Source organism: Diadema antillarum, unplaced genomic scaffold, assembly GCF_040938485.1.
Source record: "Diadema antillarum isolate AM-2024a unplaced genomic scaffold, OU_Dant_1.0 seq00000984_RagTag, whole genome shotgun sequence".
Taxonomy (NCBI): Eukaryota; Metazoa; Echinodermata; class Echinoidea; order Diadematoida; family Diadematidae; genus Diadema; species Diadema antillarum.
Window position 1 is genome coordinate 536,163 of NW_027271824.1, and position 24,108 is coordinate 560,270.

General features: G+C 40.4%; 2 protein-coding genes across 2 annotated transcripts in view; one reads left to right on the plus strand and one right to left on the minus strand.

Moving 5' to 3' along the window:
* The first annotated feature begins 335 nt into the window (after positions 1-335).
* On the plus strand, positions 336-4,866 carry LOC139742200 (uncharacterized protein YwbO-like). Its single transcript, XM_071652777.1, has 5 exons — positions 336-450; positions 1,055-1,151; positions 2,034-2,217; positions 3,394-3,556; positions 4,557-4,866. Exons 1-5 carry the CDS (start codon positions 345-347, stop codon positions 4,685-4,687), a joined length of 681 nt encoding a protein of 226 aa, XP_071508878.1. The 5' UTR covers positions 336-344; the 3' UTR covers positions 4,688-4,866.
* Positions 4,867-8,822: 3,956 nt separating this feature from the next.
* Positions 8,823-24,108, minus strand: part of LOC139742188 (bone morphogenetic protein 1-like) — a 37,773-nt gene continuing 22,487 nt past the window's right edge. The window contains exons 9-16 of the mRNA XM_071652767.1: positions 23,677-24,045; positions 22,875-22,997; positions 20,231-20,356; positions 12,992-13,117; positions 11,939-12,074; positions 10,558-10,811; positions 9,414-9,609; positions 8,823-8,961 (exon numbers count right to left, since the gene is read on the minus strand). Coding sequence (XP_071508868.1) covers positions 8,823-8,961; positions 9,414-9,609; positions 10,558-10,811; positions 11,939-12,074; positions 12,992-13,117; positions 20,231-20,356; positions 22,875-22,997; positions 23,677-24,045 — 1,469 coding nt within the window. The remainder of the gene's footprint in view (positions 8,962-9,413; positions 9,610-10,557; positions 10,812-11,938; positions 12,075-12,991; positions 13,118-20,230; positions 20,357-22,874; positions 22,998-23,676; positions 24,046-24,108) is intronic.

The window sequence follows — 24,108 nt, forward strand, 5'->3', positions numbered from 1 at the left end:
ATTCTATTTAGTATGCACCCATGTATCAAACACTGTAAGGAGTTGCCACATCTGAATTGCAATCAAACTCGTCCATATTAGTAATCAGTGGGAAATGTGTAATCCCATAATCCCATAGTTGTAATGCAACCATTTTAAGAGCTCTCGTGAGAAACAACCAATTAAATTCAGGCATAAGCATAAAGTCGGATTGATTATAACGAACAGATATCAGACTTAAAAAGATACAATGATGATGTTTTGTTATCATTACATAGTATTTCGATTAAACTTATTTCCACTTTGCACTCTTGTCTTCTTTGTACACCTAATATCATTTGTTGTCAGCAGGATAGGATTTCAAAATGTCAGGGAAACAGCTTATCAACATTGACGTAATAAGTGACATCATCTGTCCGTTCTGCTACATCGGGAAGCGTAAACTTGAAGAAGCGATGAGGCGTATGTCAGGTAAAGAATCGGATGATTTCGAAATACAATAATAGCAGTAACGATGTTACGTTCTTAAAGCGTATACATTAGAAATACTTCAAGAGTTCTTGGTGTACTTGGGGTTCTACACCTCAAACATTGTCAAAAAATTTCAAAGATATCATGCCTTTGATCTCAATTTAGAAGTGTTTTAAATTTAAAAGCGTTCTAGCAATATTTCATTTCCGATTCAAAATGTGATTTGTTCCACTTTTTTTATGACGCTTCGTACTACGCAAGAATGGATATCCTTTTGTAAAATTCAATGATTACAGTGTACTTGTTTGCTCCATGTGCTGGGATTTGTGGGGGTAGTGTACGCGTAACTTACATTGGGAGATATAAGAAGGTGGTATGTGCGTTTATAATCCCCAAATTCAAGCTTACGCCTGTACTTAAGGTCTTTATAATGCCACCATATTAGAAATGAGACTTTTGTAGGCTCAATTACGTCGATGTGATAGGTAGGGAATTTGTAAATCAGTTGCTGAAACCTCTCGACGGTCCACGAATTTCATGAATTTGAACATTAATCCTGTTGAGGGAAATACCATATACGCACGCGTGTCACTATTTCATACAGAAAAATACTCGTTTACCGTGCGGTGGGAGCCCTTTCTTCTTCGCCCAAACACCCCGGAAGACGGAACACCTCTACCGGTCGAAGCCGGCAAAATCATGTAAGTACCTTCCTATCTTAGATGGTGATTACATTTAAAATCTATAGCTTCAATGGTGGACTCACGCTGTCTAAATGAATATCTATGAGAATGGCTGACAAGACAAGACCGTCCAGGATCCACATGGTAATACACGGCGATTGGGTCAATAGCGACATGAACAAGGACGGATTAAAGAATGACTGTAACTTTCTAAAATATCCTGTGAGAGAAATGTCACAACTTACATGAATTACCAAAGTACTCTTTCCTGGGCTTTTTTTTCTGATTTAGACAATATCAAATGTGTATATAGCAGGTTGTATTCAAGTATAAATTAGATAATATCTTTAATGTCTGCTAAGTGCTGACGTGTCAAATGGTCCTCCAATAATAAAAGCAATAAATGTATGTATGTCAGATTGTATAAAAAAAGTGAAGACAAGTTTGGTGAAATTTGATTCATCTAGTCTTGAGTTATCGCGTAAACAGAGAAATTTTAGGATTTGACCGTGACCTTTGACCTTTGACCGCCGGCCGATTTTACTCAAAAACTAATCAAGTAATTGCCTCATCTTACGTCATCCTTGCACAAAGTTTGGTGAAATTTGCGTAATCCAGTCTGGAGTTACAGCGTAAACGGATACAATTTTATGATTTGACCTTGACCTTTGACCTGTGACCTCTGGCCGATTTCACCCGAAATCTAATCAAGTGATTACCCTATCGTACTTTATACTTGGACCAAGTTTAGTAAATTCCACTCAATATTACTCAAGTTATCGCGTAAACGAATGGGGACGGACGGACGGACGGACAACCTGAAAACATATGCCTCCGGCACTTGCCCTTCGGGCGGAGACATAAAAATGGAGATTAAAATTTGCAAGTGACTCTTTACAGTTTACCCCCGCACATCGTGACGGCCGCGAAGTCTGTGGGGATCGATGTTGGAGGAGGCCGTAGCGTCGCATCGGTCATTCCGAACACTGTCAAGGCACACACTCTTATAGAGTACGCCAAGAGTCTGGAGACAGCTCCTGGGAGAGAAGATGTGCAGAGCGAAATCCAGGAGAGATTGTTCCACGTGAGTGCCGTTGATGTTTTTTCAGCACTTCATTTACTTCTGTTCATTTCGTCACCTTAAAGGGATGGTACAGTTTTGGTAGAGATGAAAATTGGGCTTTTAACCTTTTTGCGAGATACAAAGAAAACACTTATGATATAGTACACAACACACCATTTTAAGAGGAATTCAAAGTTTATTTGACGAAAGTAGGGTTTGGAATGACTGAAACATCCAAAACCAAAATAAAACAAAGCAATCGTAATAAAGTGTGGGTCCCACACTTTATTAGATTTGCTCTTTTTTGATATCTCAGCCATTTCAGAACCAATTTCTATCAAATAAACGCTGAATACCTCATAGAACTACATGCTCTTTCACATTTTATAAGAGGTTTCTCATTATCTCACAGACACACACAAAAAAATGTTAGAAACCTGAAATTAGGTCTCAACCATAACTGTACGATCCCTTTAAGTGATGAATGCATAATAACATTATATCCCCCTGGTTCCATTGACCCTACGATGCCAGCATGGTTAGGAAGATGGAGAGACGGGTGTGGAAAGACGAGATCCGGAGGTGAATGACTTGTTTATTATTCCCTCTAAAACAGGCAAGGGGACTGAGGTGGAAACGCGTTCGATGTCCTCTTACGCCATGGAAGTATAGAGAATAAAACGGTTGCCCATAGTCCTGCGTGCCTATGTATACGGCACTGCTGATGGAGAGGATCCCCATTCCTCTGCTACTGTATATAAAGAGGAAAACAGTCTCTTAATGTGTGAATCTGAATGGTTTCGGCAAAATTGGTATTCTATTATTCGATTACATGTACATGTATTAATAGATTGCCAGTCAGATGCATCTTACACCTTTTTAATTTTAGGTAAGTAGAGAGGGGAAAAGAGAAGAGAAGAAATAATCTTTATTTCTAAACTATCAAAAACCATTCTCGGTCTTGTTGAAAACACTTACAAATTTTCGTGATTTGACCCTGAACCCCAAAACACGCCATTTATATATTTGCGAGAAAAGTTTAGTGGTGTGTGTGTGTGTGTGTGTGTATGTGTAAGTATTAGTATGTAGGCCTATGTTTTGAAAACCTAGCTGTAGACTTTGCAAACTATGCCAGGCGAAGAATGCATTCCTGACGAATTTGTCTGTCTCGATCATTCTCCCCACGTTTGTGGACAGGCTCTGTTCGTCGATGGCCTCCCCCTAACTCTGGATGAGGTTGTTGCCATAGCAACAGATGCTGGTCTTGACGGGGAGGCAGCCCGTGCCTTCATCCAGGACTCCACCAACATCGAGAAAACCAAAGCCACCGCCAAGAAGTGGGTCGAGAGCGGGGTAACAGGTGAAGAGAATAAAATGCATATATACGAGTGTGACACTGATTAATGCTACTAATGTGCAGATGAAAAGCTAAATAACGGTAGACCTAATGGAATTATGAACATGGTGGGCAAAATATCTCGTCCAAGGGTGAACCATGCAAGGAGGTATTAGGTGAACACACAGGGCTGACCCGAACCCCCTGACCATGGGTCTATTATGTGTAAATGTATGTATGCATGTACGTTTGTCTGGTTTGTACGTACGTATGTTTGTGTGTATGTATGTAGGGCGTATGTAGACCTATTTATGTAGGGCCTATGACTGTATTCATCTATCTATCTATCTATCTATCTATCTATCTATCTATCTATCTAGGTATCTATTCAATTGTTCATCTATATCCTGTAGGTTTGGCCTATTCAGCTGTACAAACTGCTTTCAAAGAGGGCCGTGCAGTTTTAAAAGAATTTACATGTCATTAAAATACATGGAACATAATTATGTAACGACAGTGAATTACATAAACGTCATATCGAGTTATCTCAGCATCAACCGTGCTGAAGTACAAGTTATTATTCAAAGCTTGACAGCAAACGCGTTTGTTTTGTGCAATGAATGGGCGAATTATTGGGCTGGTCTGGTGCTTTGTAAATATTGCGGCCTCATCGTTTGACTATTATTTCTATCAGAAGAATATGCTGTAAAGACATCGTATACTAGTACTTTCGCCAAGATTTGGGCTGTACGGGACAGTATTTACAATCCCTCAGACAAAAAGGCTGAGAAGAAATGCAAGAATGAACTAAATTAATGACTGACGAGGGCATGTTTTCTCAACAAATCGAAGACGTTTATTATCTTACTTACGAGCTTGTTGGGTGCCGCAAGGCCCATTTCTAAAAAAAAAACAAAAAACAAAACAAGACAAATAAATGAAATAGACGGTTGATGATAGCATTATGAGGACCATGATTCTGAGTTACCATGTGTATATCCCAATAATTTCACATCTTCTACAGGCGTGCCAACTTTCTATATGAATGGAAGATTCGCCTTTTCCGGTGCGCAGGAACCCGAGATCTTCATCGACGCTTTCCGATGGGCCGCCGAAAAGCATCCGAATGGCCGACTCGACAAACCGAAATTATAGCATGTTGGATCCAAAATCCACCGCCCATTTATGGCGCCAAGAGGCTTATCTGACACTACACAGATAAGGACAGTTGCAGGGCAGGCAAGAGGATGGAAAATCTACCTGGACGAGTCCACACTACGTGACGTCACGCTGGAACGAAGTTTATCTTTAAGTTTAATTTCTTTGGGATATTAAGGGCGCTGTAACCACTGCCACAAAATAAAACTTTCAGCTTTCTGGGATAATTGAAACCATATCGTATCGACATCAGTGCCATCTTTCGTTAAGGCAATGATTTATTTATCATGAATAAGCATAATGATATTATGATGTCCACGATCCATTCGCGTCTTTTTCCCCTTGTTCCAGACAAGGTAAAAGATCCTGCAATCCTTAAAGCCCCCGTTCCACTATGCCGTTCTCGCTACGATTTGACAATTTTCTCAGGTCGGGAAGGATCGGGTAAAACCTGAGCCGATCTGGACACAGTACGATGTTAGAACGCTCTAAGTACGCTGCAGTTACGACTACCAAGTGCTTGCTACGCTCTTACTACGATGATCGGGAATTAGACATTGCGATCTCTGCCGCTGCCGGTACGCTTTAGAACGATGTAGCTACGCCTGTTAGTGCGATGTTGCCGATGTTATCCGATCAATGCACGCTGTATCTACGCTCTGAACGATCTATACGATCTTATCACGCTGTTACCCCGTTCAGAGAGCTGAAAAGTGCCCGATGTGCCCCGATGTACCCCGATTCGACTGTGGGTCAGCAGTCAGTCAACTTACTAGCATGCAGAACCGAAGAAATATACTGTGGACCTCGAAGATTCATTCTTCTTTTTTTACTTTTGATTTTCAAAGTTGTTGTTGCTTCGTTATTCTCACTACTCTTTCTTCATCAGCGAGCCCGTGCTTCTGTGGCTCCAGTGCCCTGGTTATGACCCACCATTTCCCTCTCCTCTCCCCTCCTCCCCCCCCCCCCCTTGTCCACCTCGGACTTACTACCTTCTTCACTACTATATCTTTCTATCCTCTCATCAATTTTTTCCTTACAAGAGAGCCGCCATATGTTTGTTAATGTGCGTCCGTATGTGTGCATGTATGTGTGTATTACTCTGTCTGTCTTTTTTTTTTGCTACCGCTTAGGGAAATTTGTTGTTGTTTTTTGCAATTATATATTTTTCTCTATGAGGGGACTGCATTCTAATACTACAAGCTCTGCTTTTTAGCAGTCCCCTCCATTTCCTGTATCTCTTTTACAATGTTATTCTGTTCATCGCATTGAGGTACTGGTCTGTGTATATGAGCGTTTCTTTGTATTTTTTTTAATAATTTGTTTGTTGAAAGTGAAATAAATCAACTTGAACTTGAACTTTAAGAGCCTCCTCAACTCACGGTTCTTTTGCAGCAATGCATTGTATAAACAAAGACGTGCTGATTTTTCAAAGGATTTTTCTTGATGTCCTTGCTTTTATAGTCCGTCTTCCTCCAGTTGTATAGGATTTCATATTCTTCAAAAATCTGCTATGTCCTCTTCCTCCTCTTTCAGCATCACGTGCAGTCTCTCTTTCTTCGCCTTTTGGGTAGCTGCTTCGCTGCTTTCTTTTCTTCTTTTTCTTCATCTCTTCTTCTTCTTCGAAAATTACAGCTAAAATTACTTCCCGTTCTTGTGCCGATGTTACTACTCTCAGAAAGACCTTGTTACGCTCATCCCGCAGCGTTTACGCCGTCATTACGCTCTCCCCGCTGCGTTTACGCTGTCACTACGCTCTCCCCGCTTGCCGTACGACTAAAAATATGTCAATTTTGATCGGGGAGATCGGGAAGAAATTTTGAACCGGTTCAAAATTTCTTCCCGATCTGAAAAACTGCCCGCTCCAACCCCGACCTCCACACGCTGCTGCTACGATGCTTCCGATCCCCGTACGCTTTTGCCGCTCTCTCCCCGCGATCTGCTAGATCGGGACAGATCGGGGTCCAAATCGTGATAGTGGAACGGGGGCTTCGGACTGTGAGGTGTTAACTTAGCAGGGGCGGATCCAGGGAGGAACGCAACCGGCGCACGCCCCCCCCCCCTCTTTATTTTTTGTTGAAACAAAAGATATAAAAAGAAAAAAATGGGGGAGGGGTGCGTGCGCCCCCCCCCCCTTAATTTTGTAAACGCGCCCCCTCTTTACGAAATTCCTGGATCCGCCCCTGCTTAGGACCTCTACGATAGTATTTTGTTCATGTTCGAATGATATTCATAGGTGTATTATGGTTGATTATTATGCACACACGCACACACGCACTTACACAAAAAAAAAACACACACACAATGAACGAGCACATATTCACAAATAGTCACGTATCCATGCTGAGTGTTAATCGAGTTAATACTAGAAGGGTCTATGTGTCCAGTTCCTTTCATTATGTTAATTGTAAATGTACTGAGTAATGTACTTGAATAATAAAACCCCATGGGTTTCAGGCAGAAACCCAGAGGCAGTCGGTGTAAAGATGTGTTCTATCCTGTCAACCTCTTGAATCTTACACGAACCTCGCCCTCAGAATAATGTATACAGAGTCAACTTATAACTACTATATAGGCCTGTAACATGTAGGCCTATCAGAATCTATCATGGAACAGATGTATGGTGCAACCCTAACATTTCTGCATAGTATGTTGATGTAATGTTAATACTTTCTTTCTCTTTTTCAGCAGGGCCAATTTTTCATGACATCCACAAAAAGAGAAAAAGAATAAGCTTGTTATCGTCAAATTCACGCAATCACATCCATTCACTGTCAACTCTGATTCATTATATGTACCAGACAAATAACATTTAGCGACACTTGAAAAAAAAATCATTTTATTATAAAGGTAATAGTCAACAATTGATCAAAAAGAGAAAAAAAAAGATGATTGATAAAATCCTGGAGCCAATGATATGTTCACGAATTCAAATTTTCAATATCAAATATCATTAAACCTTTTGGTGGTAAGAAAACGAAACATGGAAAGGGGGTCGGTAAAGTACGTACAAAAGAATAGTATGCATGTATACTCCCAAAATACATACCCCGTTCAAAGAGCTTAAATCGACATAATTAAACTATGTGGAAGACGTTTCTATGTATGGTATTTTGTTTAAGCTGAGGTACGTTCACATATCCTGAGAATCACGTTGATTTTTGGTTTCCTCTATACCAAGGCGACCCAGCCGCGTGTATAGGAGAATAACACGAATGTGAAAAAATCTGACAATCTTTGCATATTTTGGCGTGGAAGTAAATGTATCCTCACGCTATATTTTGGAGGTATGGGAAGTGCACACAACGAGTGGAGCAAAAACATGATTTTGAACCCATCTTCAGACCTGAATCTAGCAAATCAAGATTCTAGAATCGCGCAAACAATAATTTGCTTTGAGACGATAGAAATATCTTCATTAGAATCATGACTCTTGAGAGAGAGATCACAATAATGATCAGAAGAGAGATTTTCAACATCTGAGAGCAAATTCATGAAAGCATTACAGTAATGCTCTCATTATTGTGACGGATCGTTATTCCACCTGCAACTAAAATACCAGCAAACCTACTCAAACAGTTTGAATAGTTTAGCTGTTTTGGTCACAAACACATTCTTGCATTTCATAATCCTTCCTGGATCATTTCAGGAATTCATATGAAAAGCTTTTCAACTACTCTCCATCCGCATCCTTTAACACGTGTCGTGATCAAGTTTAACATTATTATCATGGACTTTATCGTTTACTCATATTGTATAAAAGCAATTTGCTGCGATTTTCATAACTAAACACTATCAGTATCGGATAAATGAAATATTACTAGAGAAGACATGAAACGTTCGGTCAGCACCTTTGTCATCAAGTGCAGTTTAAAACGTAATTTGATTCTGTAGTAAATTGTCATCAATCTCTGGCCATATTTTGTGTAATTTGGATATCAATCCCTATTTGGCCACCTTGGTAAAACAATGTTTACACAAACATGCGTCTTGCACCGATCTTAACATCATTATTTTCAAAGTTTAAATACATGTAGCAAGTATTTATGTCATAAAAAAGAACGAGTTTTTAATAGAAAATGGAGAGAGAGAAAAAAATGATATTAATAATCAGTTGAGGCGCAGCCACAGGTCATTCAGTTATATTATTCTCCACTTCATAGACCGCGTGAAAACCTTGTCCCTTGACAGTGGCGTCGGACCTGAAGATCAGCCAGAGCTCTCCCGTCGCGGGCTTGATCTCCCTCGGAGGAGGCGCCGACCCGCAGAACCTGGATGTTTTTGTTGTTTGCAAAAGAAGGTCCAAATAATATTTGATATTATCATCAAGACTATAGAGTGATCTCAATGAACAGGGATTCACTACATTTGAGCATGTATAGCACTGATTATGATTATTCTTCATTATTAGGAAACATGACAATTACTGATAATGGCGGGCATTTTGTCAAAGGGCGAAGGGAACATGTCTAATTATTGTATTAAATTCTCTTTGTCCTTTGTTTACTTTACATAATACATCAATTATGTCAAAGCACTGATTGGTTGCAACAGCTCAAACGACGATCAAAACAAGCGCTTTCCGAAGTATCCGTGTTGGAGTTGACCTATGATATCTTGCCCCTTTCATGAATTTGTTAGTGGACGAAAATATGTTTAATGTCTTCTTTTGGCGGCAATTTTCTGCACTTTGACTTGGACATCCGGCTGGCTAAATACCTACCTTCCTATATGCTTGCTTTCCACACCGTTCTCCGGTCCGTCATGAAGTTCGAGGTAATCAAAGAGACAACTTGACTCCTGCTCCACATCGAACTTTTGGTAGTGGAAGCGGATAACCGAACCGTTAATCCGCCACACGCATTCCAGACTATTCGGATAGGGGTGGGGGAAATCCGGCGTCTCGATTATTCCTGTGCCTGCAACGATGTGATGCCATACGAGAATTATGCGAAAGAATTACGTTTTTCAACTCAACTCAAAGCGATATTTAGTTCACTGGAAGAAGAAGAAGAAGAAGAAGAAGAAGAAGAAGAAGACTGGCTAATGTAAGTTTAAGGATGAACGAAGAAAGCACACATACTATAATGTGTTAAATACGGAATAATGAAACCACAAGTTCGTCTTCAAAATTAACAAAAGTGTATTTTCGGGTTTGTGTTTATTTTTTCATAATGCCACTCATGGTAAAAAAAATGCTTGATGTACTAAGTTGCAGTGCTATAATTCATCTTCTGTAATGCTTTTCGTACATACATGTTTTACTTATATATTCTGCATATTTCTGGAGGGTTAATGCAGTCTTGAAATGTTCATGCCATGCGCACTCATGATGGGACATAATTTGCGTTTGACAAAACAGATTAAGTTTACCCGAAGGAACTCGTGGATACATACATGTAATAACAAAACTATGTAAACTAATGATTTAGTTTATTCTCATATGCCAAGTTGTACATGTACTACATCATTCAAATGCAATTAATTTTGTACTGCGTATCACCAGTATCATTTTTTTTTTCAGCTGATTTGTAACTTTATTTTGCAGGGAAATACAGTTCTTTCTTCTCTTGCAATGTTGTGTGTGGATATGGTATGCGAAGTTTCTTTTCTGAGGTGATACAATCACACTTTTGAATTATATTGGTAAGTTTGACTCTGAGACAGTTGACTAACAACCCATTACTGGATGTCACCATTTAACAATCAATCATCCAGACTTTAAATTCATTGTAGTAAACAAGAATACTGGATCAACTGCATGTGCTCTATAGATTTTCATGTAACACATCCAACAAATTGGCATATATATTCCTCTTCAGAGGAATATGTATCTCCATATTTTGAGATAAATGAGCATTACGTACCATTTAGGACACCACCACACTTTTTGCCTGTACCGCGCGACGTCTCCGCCGCGCGGTACTCGATGACGAAACCGCCCTCATGCGGCCAATCCGAGTTGTAATGAATCATCATGCGATTGGACGTTGTGTTATAGACGCGTTCATTTTCGCCCTCCCCGCATATCCGAGAGAGGCGTCCGGATACAGCGTTCTCTCCTCGGATAGCCAGATAATCCGGACAGTCACTGTTGGCCGGCCAGTCATAAATGTCAAGTCTGAGTCAAAATGATAGAAAAAATAATTTCATATGCTCATCCATATCACAGATTCATAATAACGCACTATAACAGGGTCGGCTTGGTTGTTGCATGCATTGTTTATGTCTTTGTTTCTTACTTTTTCTTTTCGTTTGGTGTTCATCTTAATCGTGGCCCCAACTTGTAAAGTGCAAACGGTTATTAATCATGCAACATATTAAGTGACATAACAACCGAATATACAACAGAACATAACAACTGCCTGGTCGACATAAATTTAGAAACAAAAAGTCAACATTCAAGCTTTTGAGTGAATTTCTAATAGACTGCTTATTCATGATTTGGCGTGTGGCTGTGCTTTTATAATTATTGACATACCAGCTGATCCCAGAGGCATAGGGCAAAATATCTCATTCTTTTGGATGAACTTGAAGTCAAGTGACTTTGAGATCTTCTTTGCAAAGGGAGCTGATTATTTCTGTCAAATTAAACTAATATGGTATCATCTTTAAGTATAGTTCTTTATAAACAATGTCAGATTTGTGTACAGACATAGGCCTTTACATATAGCCGAGTAATTCTGACTTCTATTTCATCAATTTGGGGTCAATTTTTATTTGCATATCCCTGTGTCTGTACCTGTTTGTGCCGCTCATGTTTTACAAGAAGTGACGGCAAAAAATAATTACCATCATAAAGACATATAGACCTATCTTAATTAAATAGTGACTAGGTCTAGTCATAATGCAATGACACATGAATCAATTGTCTTCCTATCTGTCGGGCAGCTTCAGTTTAGCACATAATTTCTTCAAATATTTTTTAAGTGGCGGCATTAAACATTGGATCAAAGGTAATAAGGCTGTTGTTACTCCATCTCTTGACTTCCATCGTATTATACACGAATACACAATATATAGACACCATCATACCATAACCAGTGGCGGATCCAGGGGGAGCGCACCTGGCGCCCCCCCCCCCCTTTGTTTGTTAAAACAAAAGAAATAGAAAGAAAAAATGGGGGCGCGTGAGCCCCCCCCCCCTTTTTTTTTTAATTTTGTAAAGGCGCCCCGTCTGTATACGGAATTCTGGATCTGCCCTCGATAACACTATACACTGTGCACACACACACACACAGCACTTGCCTGAACGTGATCCCTGAAGTGCTTTGCAGGTTGATGAACCAGATGCAGTCTACAGAGTGTGTATTGTTGGCGGGAATATCTGGTCTGGTTATGACACCCTCTTCATCGTGCAGGTGACCCCCACATCCGGGTATTTCTGCCAACGCGCGGAAGTGTCAAAAGTAATCAATTAAACACTAAATCTAAAAATACAGTTCAGCTTGTTAATGCACCTTTCTTCTCTTTCATTTCCTCTCTTTCTCTCACTCTCCTTCTCTCCCACCATCTTCCCTTAAATTTCTGACTAAATACGTTTTAAGTATATTATACAGAGTGTTTTGCTGTTCTCTACAGAGGCTGATTGACATTATTGGTTCTGCAGGTTTGTTTTCTTTACAACAGAGAGTTGCGAGCAGATTAAGTTGTAGTCTTGGTTTCTATACTCCCCTTCTGGTTACATATACATTCGGATAATTACTTTTCAGTCAGTCATCAGTATAGAATGTAAAGTAAACTCTTGCACTTATATGTTTTGATGGAAACAGGAATAATTGTACGATTTCAAATATCAGATGTTAATTATCAACCAAATTTATCACAAAAAGCGAGGGACCTATCCAATCTCGATTCTTTTACTACGAAGTATACCGATTTCGTAGGAAAAGGTTAAGCTTGATAAATTCTGAATGGGATTAACCCTATAAAAAGATAGCAATGGGCATTGGTACATTCGTCATCATATAAAAACAGAAAATCTAGAATTCTATCAAGTGGCTCTTTTTTGCGGTAATGTCAACTTTTCGAAGATAAACAATGAGAAACAGCGAGAGACTTAACCGAGAGACCAATATCTAATCAAACAAAATGGCATATTGTTTTATTATGATCTACAAGTGCAATCAATTAGATTATCTAAAGTGACATGTTCTAATAGATAAGGGGGTGCGGTAACAAAGTATGACGCTAACGGAATGTGAAGTGATATTCAACTAATAGACATGTTGCTTACCATGATGTTGGCGGGAACACGAGCCCCTTCCCTCATAAATCACGTAACATAGACCCGAGCCTCACCTTGACAGTGTTGCCCGTCCTCGTGGAGAACATACCCGGGTTCGCAGGAACACATGAACGATCCCACGATATTATGACAGTGTTGCTCACAAACGTCCATACCTCGATGCTCACATTCGTTTGTGTCTGCAAGGTAATCAGACAGTTAGCAGTTTTAGGAGAGAGGAACGGCGGCCTCTCTTGAATTTCAGCGGAAGTATTAAATGTAAAACATAGTCCTCAGAAGGGTTAGAAATTAATCTTCCATCATTTGGAATTTGCTTGCAATATATCGAAAGGGTCTGAAGAAACTTTTCTGGCTGACGCGATTTGCCATGCAAATGACTTGCTTTTTGATCATTTTGAGATGAGAATTGTAAAATTATTTCGATTGTATGATACGCACCCTTTATTCCAAAGCAACCCTTCCCATTCAGTATTGTGGGTAGGTAGAACGTTACGTGACAACCGATTGTACCCTTGCAATCGTATTTTTTTCCAACAAGATCCATGAGTTTCAATCATGATAATTGTTCCTACAACCAAACACGCAAGATACGGACCAAGAAATACGTGCTTGGCCATATGAATTATTAACGGCAGTTTAATGAGAGTCTGACCTGAACGTATTCTATAAGGATTCCCGAGAGAAAACAGCTAGCTGCACATCATAAATGAGGCAACTGCCTGTTTCCTTTTCGTATTTTTAATCCTATTTTCTTTTATGTGCATCCTTTGTGTATTTTGTGATGTGATTCGGAAAATACCAACTCACAAAATAACAAAGTATCAAACAAACAAAGCATAGAGATTCTTCCCACATATCTTTCATAGTCCGAAAAAAATTACTAAAGTTTATCTTGTGCAAATTCGTCATAATACTATAGTTTCAATAGTACCGATTTCAAAATTACAACAGGTTTGAACCAGCGGACACCTATGACATAACATCGAGGTTTAAAGAATCAAAATTTTATACCTGAGTGTTATCTTAAAAGCCATATAAAAAGAAACTAGGCAAGAAAAGGGAGAATGATATTCACCATAGGATTACATCGTTATGGAATACGCAGATTTTAATCGAGACTACGATGATATATTTTCTTTTACAAAGCCATTAGGAACACCATTTTGTTAAGCTTACAAAATAAAAATAGAAAAATAGCGGCTTGATTTAAGGCTGGCAGTCAAGAGAGATTTTGTCTTTTGTCAGGGTTGTGTACAATGGAGTCAATTTCAAGAGCAGGGTGGGGCAGAAGCTTGCGCGATTGTGATGTCATCCCCTTCCTGGCTAATGAGAACATGTTATTGACTGCATGTGCGCGCGGCGTCCCGTACGCATGGCAACCAAAACGGCATTATAATATCCGGAAGCCTAATTCATCAATACCAGTCTGCAGTAACCTTATATACGTGAAAATAATATAAGTGGTGTATACTACCAACGATACACTCCCAGCAAACGTGTTACCTGTGTGCAACTTGATCTGCAGTAACATTTAACGTCCATTTTAAGTACGTGGACGTTTCCATAGACAAGAAAGTGAATCTAATGGGATCCAACCTGTGGCGTAGGCAGTGAGTTTTATTTGCTATTTAATGCGTATATTAATTGATAACAATGATTGGAGTTCCTTATATAAGCTTTGAATTACCTTTCTAATTAACATCGTTCACTACTCATAACACTAGGTAAAATGCTACGTAAGTTATGTCAGGGATATTTCCTATAGATCAAAACCCAACCCAAAGCAATTTGAAGGAAAGATAGGTGAGGTAAACAATGGCACTGTAAACTGGAATTGATATATGACATATGTAACAAGGCATGTGGAATGATATGTAGGGATTTAAAAAGACGGTTGCGTTGACTGGATAATCCGTCGATGATAATTTCTGTAATGATTATTATGTTCAACTTCAAAAAAGTGTGCTCATGTGGCAACAAGATGGGCCTAAAAGACAACAATCCTAGCCGGTATTTCATAACTTCTGAAGGGCATCGATAACTAACAAAATTATATAGAATATGGGCCATTGCTAACCAGATCAAGGAGTATCTCCTTGATCAGATCAGTCACAGTTGACATTGTGGTTGTGTACAGTTACTGTCCCATTCGTGAGAATGTAGAAGTTGTAGGTCTATGTATGTTATCATTGTTCGACTCTCATTGTTTGGCTTTCATTATGTACTCTAACCGGCTATCTACAGTAGATATGAAAGTGGCAACATGCCGTTTGCCGTTATGACGCAATATAATCATGCTACGATTTAATATAGCGAGCAACTACATTGATAGAAACGTCCAAAATCACTCTGACTGATTATATATTGTGCTGGTTGCTTTTCACGCGTTCAATCCAAACAGTATTGTACGATGAAGTTCACCGACTTGACTCAGCGTGCACTGAAAGACCTGGAAGACCGCTCCAAAGAGAGGGAGGCAAAGTTCAATAACGTCCAGGCAGAGTTTGACCAAGTGCAAGATCAAATCCACGAGCAGTTCAATTACATGAACACTCGTCTCTTGAGGGTAAGAGCTTGAGCTTCTGGAAATTTTTAAATCCATTATAATTATTTCAACCCTAACACGGCCGGGGAGGGGTTGTATCAACCCCCCTCCCCCCCCCCCCCCCCGACATTTTCCACAACCATTCCGCCACACGACAATTTTTGACCGTGCTCTCGCTGACTTTTTACATTCAAGTCTCGCACATCTTATGACACCATTTTCGCGAAAATCGGACATGCCGTTACGACGCTGCACGACCTTTTATACATGCCCGTCAGACTGAGAATGGCTCAAAAACGTGATTTTGTGTACAAAGTCTAGCAACTGGAGTTTTCTCACCTTATTCAGAAAGATATGATTATTTTTCATTTTCATTGGTTTAAGTCAATTCATTTTAGCATAAATGGAGGCCTATACTTGAAAAGGGGTAATTTTGGCATAAAAACAACAACAAAAATATAAGGTCGAAAAATACGTAATAAATTCATAAAACAGTAAAATACATAAGAAATTAATTTTGCCAGCAGTTTTTTTTTTCTTTTCAAATTCATTGTTAGGAATACTACAGCCTTTACAAAGAATATTTACTTTACTTTTTTTCATAAAGATTATTTGGTAGATGACGCGACAGGTAACGTCGAATTGCGCAATCGACGGCCGAGATGTTTGATTCAACCCACTTCCCAACGCCCCCACCCCCCCCCCCCCCCCCCCCCACCCCGGCCACCGAACAGCCCGGCCTGGTTAAGGTTAATATAATTTATTTATCAGTTGGGCTATTTCATTTTTTAACCGTAAAGATAATAGGGGTTATCAACATCATCCTTGTCATACTGATAATTCTCGTTTTGCATCTTTTGGCAAGTATGTGATCTTCAGTGTTTACACCGCTTTTCACTTCTACCATTTCCTAATTCAGTTGGTTACCACGGAGCTCCAGCTGGACGTCATGCGGCACAAGGCAGAAGAGATCAAAGCAAGACTGGATGAACTGAAGGAGGAGGCAAGGAAACCCGTCAAACCTCTGGAGAGGGACCTCTTCTACCCCAAGAGCTGGATTACGATGTAGCTATGGCAACGACCAGCTTGCCACACCAACGTCGATCAATGATACGTCATCATTACCTTTTACGGACTTGACCCTCATTGTGACGTTCTTATGACAAAGTGCAATTCATATTAATGGCGGAACATCACTGAACCAATGAAATGATGTATTCTTAGCCATTCATCATAGTTCTTCTATTTGCTTCTATGCAGTGTACAGTACGTAGTGACAGTAAAGTGCTGACCCCATAGACAGACGAAAACTTAATTATTCTTTCCTTTTCGTTTTTTCTTCCATTATGAATATGATTTTAAAGAAGATAAGTCAAGATAAAGAATTGATAGTAAATAAGGTGAAATTTGACTGGTAGATTTAAATACGATGGGACAGACTTTGCTACATCCCTTCCTCAATGCGATGTAAAGAATTGGCAAAAAAAAAATGCTTTGGAACAGAAATCTCAATTTTGCAAACAACAGTGTTCCTATGTTTGCCCCCCACCTTTCTGCATTTCGAATCATAATTAATGACGCCATTCATGCATTAGTTTTCTCCTTAAAAACAGAAATCAAGAAATTCCTTATAAGAGTACTTTGCTTACTGTCGATTACTATAGGGCGCCTTGTATAATGGGAACAAAAGAACGTGTTTTTATTCTAAATGCAACGTTGGGTTCTCTTGTGAAGGAGAAACACCTACATTTTTTTTTTTAATATTTGTTTTAAAAAAGAGAAGAGCTAAAGCTATGATCAAATATTCGCCTTTGATTGTGTCCCTCATAGCTTTAGCTCTTCTCTTTTTTAAAACAAATATTTAAAAAATGTAGGTATTTCTCCTTCACAGGAGAACCCAACGTTGCATTTAGAATAAAAACGGCAATAAAATCCCGCATGCAATTGTATACAATTGTCTGTTGCTTTATGGTTTATACAAAGTGAAGAGATGAAAGACCACCCCACCCCCACATTTTCCAAAATTCTAATGCCTATTTACATCATATCACTGTACTTTCACACAAACTTGGATGATGTGCGGCTTTGGCAATGATTTGCAGGCATCCCGGCAAGTGTGCCTATTTTTTTTTCTTTCTTCTGGTTAAGTCTGCCTCCTTCAATATTAGCCGAAGATTCTTGCTGACTGTGTGTGTTTACCGTCATTACGTCCATTCGAATGTTATTTAGTCTACATTATGATGCAGTTTATTGACAGATATTTACACGCACATATTTCATATATTTCATATTTGATATGAAGTAAGCAAGAGTAGGGAAAGCAACCAAGGGGGGAAAAAACAGGAGGAGTGTAATAGCAGAGAGAAGAGGAAAAAACAACATTAAGAGATAGACAGGTGGAAAAGAATGAGGACAAAGGGGAGTAGGAAAGGAAGAGAGGGAGAGAGTGTGTGTGTGTGTGTGTGTGTGTGACAGAGAGACTGTGTTTGTCTCTCACTCTGGGTGTGTGTGTGTGTGTGTGTGTGTGTGTGAGTGTGTGTGTGTGTATGAGTGTTTACGTATGAGGAAAGAATAAAGGAGAGACAGAGGGATGGAGAGAGCAAGAGAGACAAGAAAGAGAGAGAGAGAGAGATATAGTTGAGATGGAGAAAGAGATAAACATTACTCGAGTGAGGCAGGTGTTTCACTGAAAACAAACCATTCAAGACAGGAAGTTGTGTGCCATGGCTCCAGCTAGCAAGCATTCATCTGACGCACACACTTACTGCTTGCGCACATAGGCGTACAGGCGCTGAGGGAGGCGCGCGCCATGCCATGAAAAATGAAACAGGCAGTAGTAGTAAACTGCATTTGCATGCCAATTGCGTTTGCATGAACTATTAACCAGAGGCCAGTTAGTCTGCATGTCGAGATGGAGCGACAGCTGCTTCTAAAATTCATCGTGAGATTGCATTCCCGAGGATGTATGCTGTGTTTGCAGACTTACAGCGACAACTAATGAAGCAGGTCAACGAAGATGAGTTCGCTTGCCGAATCTAACTCGGAGTCGGTTTTCAGCGGCTTCGGGTTGGACGAGATCCCTCTTCAGGAGAGAATGCTGATCATCAGCGACTGGATGCAGCTCAAGAAGAACTACAAGCGCCTCGAACACCGCCTCGACTCGATGCAGAGCGACCTATCGGCCATTCGGCGACGGACATCGGAGCTGACGTCGCATCTCGACGATCACGTCGAGCAGTGCTGTCGCGTCGAACGACGTCTGGCGAATCTCCACGACGACTTCAATCACCTCAGCGACAGCGTGTGCGGGCTGCGGCAGCAATACCTGGACAGCCCAACGGGCTCGTCTCGGCCATCATCGCACACCGATGGATATCAGATGGAGTTCGTCGCGTCATCTTCAGGGACGGGTGTGAGAAAATATGAGAGCAGAACCACGACTACTGAAACACGGGATCATAACTATGAGCTCGACTGCGAGGCACAAACTTTAGCCGGAGAGGAAGAAGCAACAGAACATGAATATGAGTTCTCTGCAGATGACACCGGATGTGAAACGCAAAATACTTCGGGGCAGGAGAAGAGGCCGTCTGCTAGCTCTCTTACAGACGAACAACGCGTGACCACGGTGCAATCTCTTTCTGCGAACGATACCTTTGCTACAAAAGCTGACAAAAGCAATGAATCTACAAGCACCATCTACGAATCAATGTCATGCACTAAAAGAAGTAACTTCCTTCGAACATCTATCAATGCCGCTAAAAGCACAAACGTAACTGCAATGGCGCAATACGGAGATTCGTTTAATCAGTCTGTTGTGCTTCCATCGAGGCTTGGAAATAAAGAAGTCTTGTCAACATACACGTGGCAGTTTTTCCAAATCTACGACAGGCTCGTTGATCGTCGAGTGAACAGAAAGTGTCAATCGACGCGGCGACGACTCAACGACACCTCGTCGACCGAATCGACGAAAGAGAGCGGCCCGAGCGATTCCGACTTCGACGCGGCAGGGTCGCTGAGCAACTTGAGGCAGAGGGCAAGGAAAGCCATACTGCGGAGACTCGCCCTGAGCGAATCGATGTTCGGCGAACTCCAGGAGTTCAGCGATGCCCTTGGTCACGGACTCGGAGACAACTTCGACACGGCCAACGTCACCTACGATGACGTCAAGGGTCTGTTGTCATGGTTACAGGCCGTTGATGCTGATGTCTTCCGGCGTGTTGTTAAACGAGATGGAGCAGTGGCGTTACGAGATAGCCTGAGGGAGGCATTGCGCGTTGCCGTCGCGACGGTCCACGCAACTTTGCACCCATCAAAGGACAGCGAAGACACGGACATGGATTCCTCAGTAGATCTTCAGTACTGATGTGCGGATGGACCAGCATGGGATTTTTTAAAGTCTTCTGGCTAGTGTTGTAGCTGAATGTTTCGCAATTATGTACAATGCATAGAGGATGTGCTACGGGCAGAAGGAGCTGTAAAGTCGCATATAAGTATGCGTCATCTTAAACATGATGTACAATTGTTCGTGTATTAGATCCATGTTGTAAATTTAGGGTACGTTTACGCAACTTCATTAGGCAGCAATTGTAATATGTTGACACTGAATTTGGGTGTTCGAACGTATTTCTTTATTCATCTTCATTATGTTATCTATCAGTGTGCATGTGCGTGTGTGTGTGTGTTAAGCGATGTTGTGTTCTGCTTTGTTTTTCGTGCACCTCAACGAGCTACTCTTTCCACTTACCTACACACTGGGTCGAACTTTCGGGCGATATGTGGTAGCCTATAGGGCATGCGCAGTGAAAGCTACCGACTGTGTTCACGCATGTATGAGAACATCCTCCGTTTTCACGTTGGCATTCATCCACATCTAAAAGGGAATAGACAAGAGATAGGATGTATTACTAGTATATGGAAGCTTTGAATTCTCTCAGAACAACAAATGAGCAATATTGTAGAATTCATTAAAGCTTGTTGTTTGTTTAATGTTTGTTTGCTTGTTTGTTATTGGTCAGAGCTCAATTTTTGTTAATTTCATGCTAATAAGAATTTGTCATCATAATTCATCTCAACAATCATGAAATATTCAGTGTACAGGCCTCCGGTCAGTGTGTTGCATTTATGTCAATGTACATAAATGTTTATGTGTGTATAGTTTACAACTCTAATGTCGTATGCAGTGATGCACTTTCAATGTGGAAGAGATACGGATATTATGAAAAATTACATAATGGGTGATATCATTCATTTTCGTGGATTTTAAACATTTCAATTGACTTTGTCTTGTTACTTAAAACATATTTTAAGTGTATGTATTGAGTTCATCACAGCATTGATACACCCGTCTGTTGTCCAGCTACAATGTGATTTTCAAGTGACACAACATCTGGTCCTGTGACAATCATGATGTTCCGGTCTCATTTTCTCCAAGTATTTAGGGCTGCGGTTAGGGTTGTGATGGGGTTTTAAGTTTACATGTAGTTTGATGTGAGGATTAGGACTGTGGTAAGGATTTATGTCTGTCTTAGCGTGCAGATATTTCATGGGAGCAATTGTCGCCGGAGCAAATGTCATGGAACCGATTTTTATGATTGAATGTAGTATAAGTTAACATTTTATAATAACTGACTAATTTGCACACCATTCCGTGCCGATGCCGATGGTCTTTATCTCTCCTGTGTTGTGCTGGTTTTTGTACAAAGCCTTATTATGACGATGAGATGACACTTTTGGGAGAAGTGGCAGTTAAAAAAAAAAAAAGAATTGAAGCACATATCTACACGGTGATTCTCCAGACATGTAGCTTGAATTTGTGTATTTAAATGAGAATGCTTTTGAACTTGCGACTTGGAGTCGATTACCCATTTAGACTGTCCATGCATGTATATTGTATACTCCTTGTCCACGTGGATGCCATATCAAACAATCATAACTTAATGCACCAAGACACTATCAAACTACATATTAGAACTTCGGAATTCTGTAACGTTTTGTTTCACTTTTGGTGAATTCATAGATAAAGTCACTTCAGCTTGTTTGATATTTTCTCTATTTCAGTCAACTCGAGCCGAGTGACAAGAGTGCAGCTGTTCTTTTCTTCTTTTTCTTTAAATTTAAAGATAACACAGCAAATTTAACAGTAAAAAATGTGCAATAACATGTAATCATAACCGTGTAAACACTTCACATGGACAGGCATGAACGCACAGCAGCGCAGACCAATATTCTGCAGTTGGTGAGTCTGATGAAATTGCAATGTAAGTTACTGTACATGACAAATTTCAAATGCGTTTAGAAACACATCACCACGATCATTGGCATTGGTCCTTAAAAATGTGCATCAACATAACATAAATATGATGATATCAACGTGGCTGCCAATATCGACACGTCGATTTCACGAAGGCTGCAAGGAGAGTGTATTCAAGGAGGCAATTGTATATGCCTCTCAATAGGTGATGTTGTTTCCCACAAATCATGAAGGCTTTCATATTACATCGTATTTATAGACAGGACATGAAAGAAAAGCTCCTTTTTAGCATGGAGCCTCCTGCATAATCGAGGAGTTTGGCAAATCAATCAGTTGTGATTCCCGTGTAAAACAATCAAATTCATTTTTTAAAGTCCCCATACTGAAGATTAACGTACACAATAATGGCCCACATGCATAGTAATGCAGCACACGCCGATCGTAGGTAATTTGGCGTGAAGCGCATGCTCTATTTATTACTTGCATCTGTAGCCTTTGTCAAACGGGCCTCTCGCTGTAATAATTGTGAGAGAGAGCGAACAGAGAGTCGTCAGGCGAGCCAGAGCCACGGCCACTATAGCGAGAGGCGCCAGAGGGTACGCCTCTCTTTATTCATAACTGTCAGACTAAATAAAGTGAGGGTCTTCGACAAAGACTAATCTTCATAACGCAGCTAAGAGTAGTCATGAAACCCGATCCCATCAAACATGTGTGTCTATGCATGAGTGTGTAGATTTGCGTGTGAATAATTTATCATGCTGATAATAACGTGTTGCATCAAAAGGGCTTTGAACTTTTCAAGTGACACCTTTGGTCTCAACAACGAGTTATACATCATCATTATAATTATAATCAAAATCATAATCATGATAAACAGTAACACCGGTCACAATATCAATTAAGAATTACATCTCACCAATCTGCCATAGGTAGCTCACAACTATATCAATATGCCTGCGTGTGATATTCACAGGCATAAATAGATAAAGATAGCCATAATGCACAAATCAAAGATGAATAAACGGAGAATAATAGAAACGAAAGAGACGTTAAAAACATTGTTACATCTTGTATAATGGGTAGGGCTGTAATATGACCCGGGAAATGCACCTAGACTTTGAGGTTCTTCGATCAGTACCTGTACAGTTATGGTAGTTGGGTGCTATGTTATAGCCGTGTTGACAGCCACACACGTAGTTCCCTATGAGGTTCAGGCAGACCTGTTGACAACCGCCGTTACTCGTCCGGCATTCGTCCACATCTATTGGAGAAGGAAGAGAAGAAGGTCGGAAGAAAGAGATAGTAGACAGACAGACAGACATACAGGTAGACAGACAGATAGATAGATAGATAGATAGAAAGACAGATAGATAGATAGACAGATAGATAGACATACAGGTAGATAGATAGATAGATAGACAGACAGACAGATAGATAGATAGATAGATAGACAGATAGATAGACAGCGAGAGAAACAGATAGATAGATAGACACAGACAGACAGACAGACAGACATACAGGTAGATAGATAGATAGATAGATAGATAGATAGATAGATAGATAGACAGCAAAAGAAAGAAAGGGAGATGATTGAGCATACAATGACGAACAAACTAGTATATTATCTTGTTCAAATACATTGTGGCGAACAGGATTCTTAGCGAGTTTAACACATACACACTCTCTCGCACACACATATAGGCGCACACACGCCATGTTCATAGCTTCTTAATGACAATCACTCGGCAGACTGTAAGTTGAGATGGAAATCAGTGATAGAGTCATGAAAAAATAAAATAAGACAGACAGAGTTGTACAGAGAGTAGAAAAGGCAGACAAAGTGTAAGACAGACGGAATCAGAGTACAGGTCAGATCTGTAATTTCGATGAGGTGACCTTTAAAAATGTGAAATTTGATAACAGACATCTGTTGAACTCACCTCGAGCCGCGTACTTGGCGTAGAATCTGGTTACGGTCCAACTTTCGGGGGACTCTTTCTCCCTCTTGGCAGAGTGGAGCTCGATCCTCAGCGCCGGTCCCTTGGAGGCCACTCCGACCCTCTTCTGAGACCGACACAGCTTGGTGATGAGTTTCGATTGACTGTCGGCACCATCGTACAGGATGAGGTAGTCGCCATGGCAACCCGTATGCTTGATGAAGGGTATGAGCAGCTCGTTGATCCGCAGCGTGACTATGAAGCCGTATTTCACGGTGATTTGCCACATGCTGTCCGCATCGGGCGGGAAAGACAGTGGGTAATTCAGACTTTTAATCGTGCCGCTGGTATCCGTTATGAATTTGTGGAAGGCTGGAATGAGAACAAAAAAGAAAAGAAAAGAAGAGAGGGTCAAAGTTCAGTGCTTGTGTTACT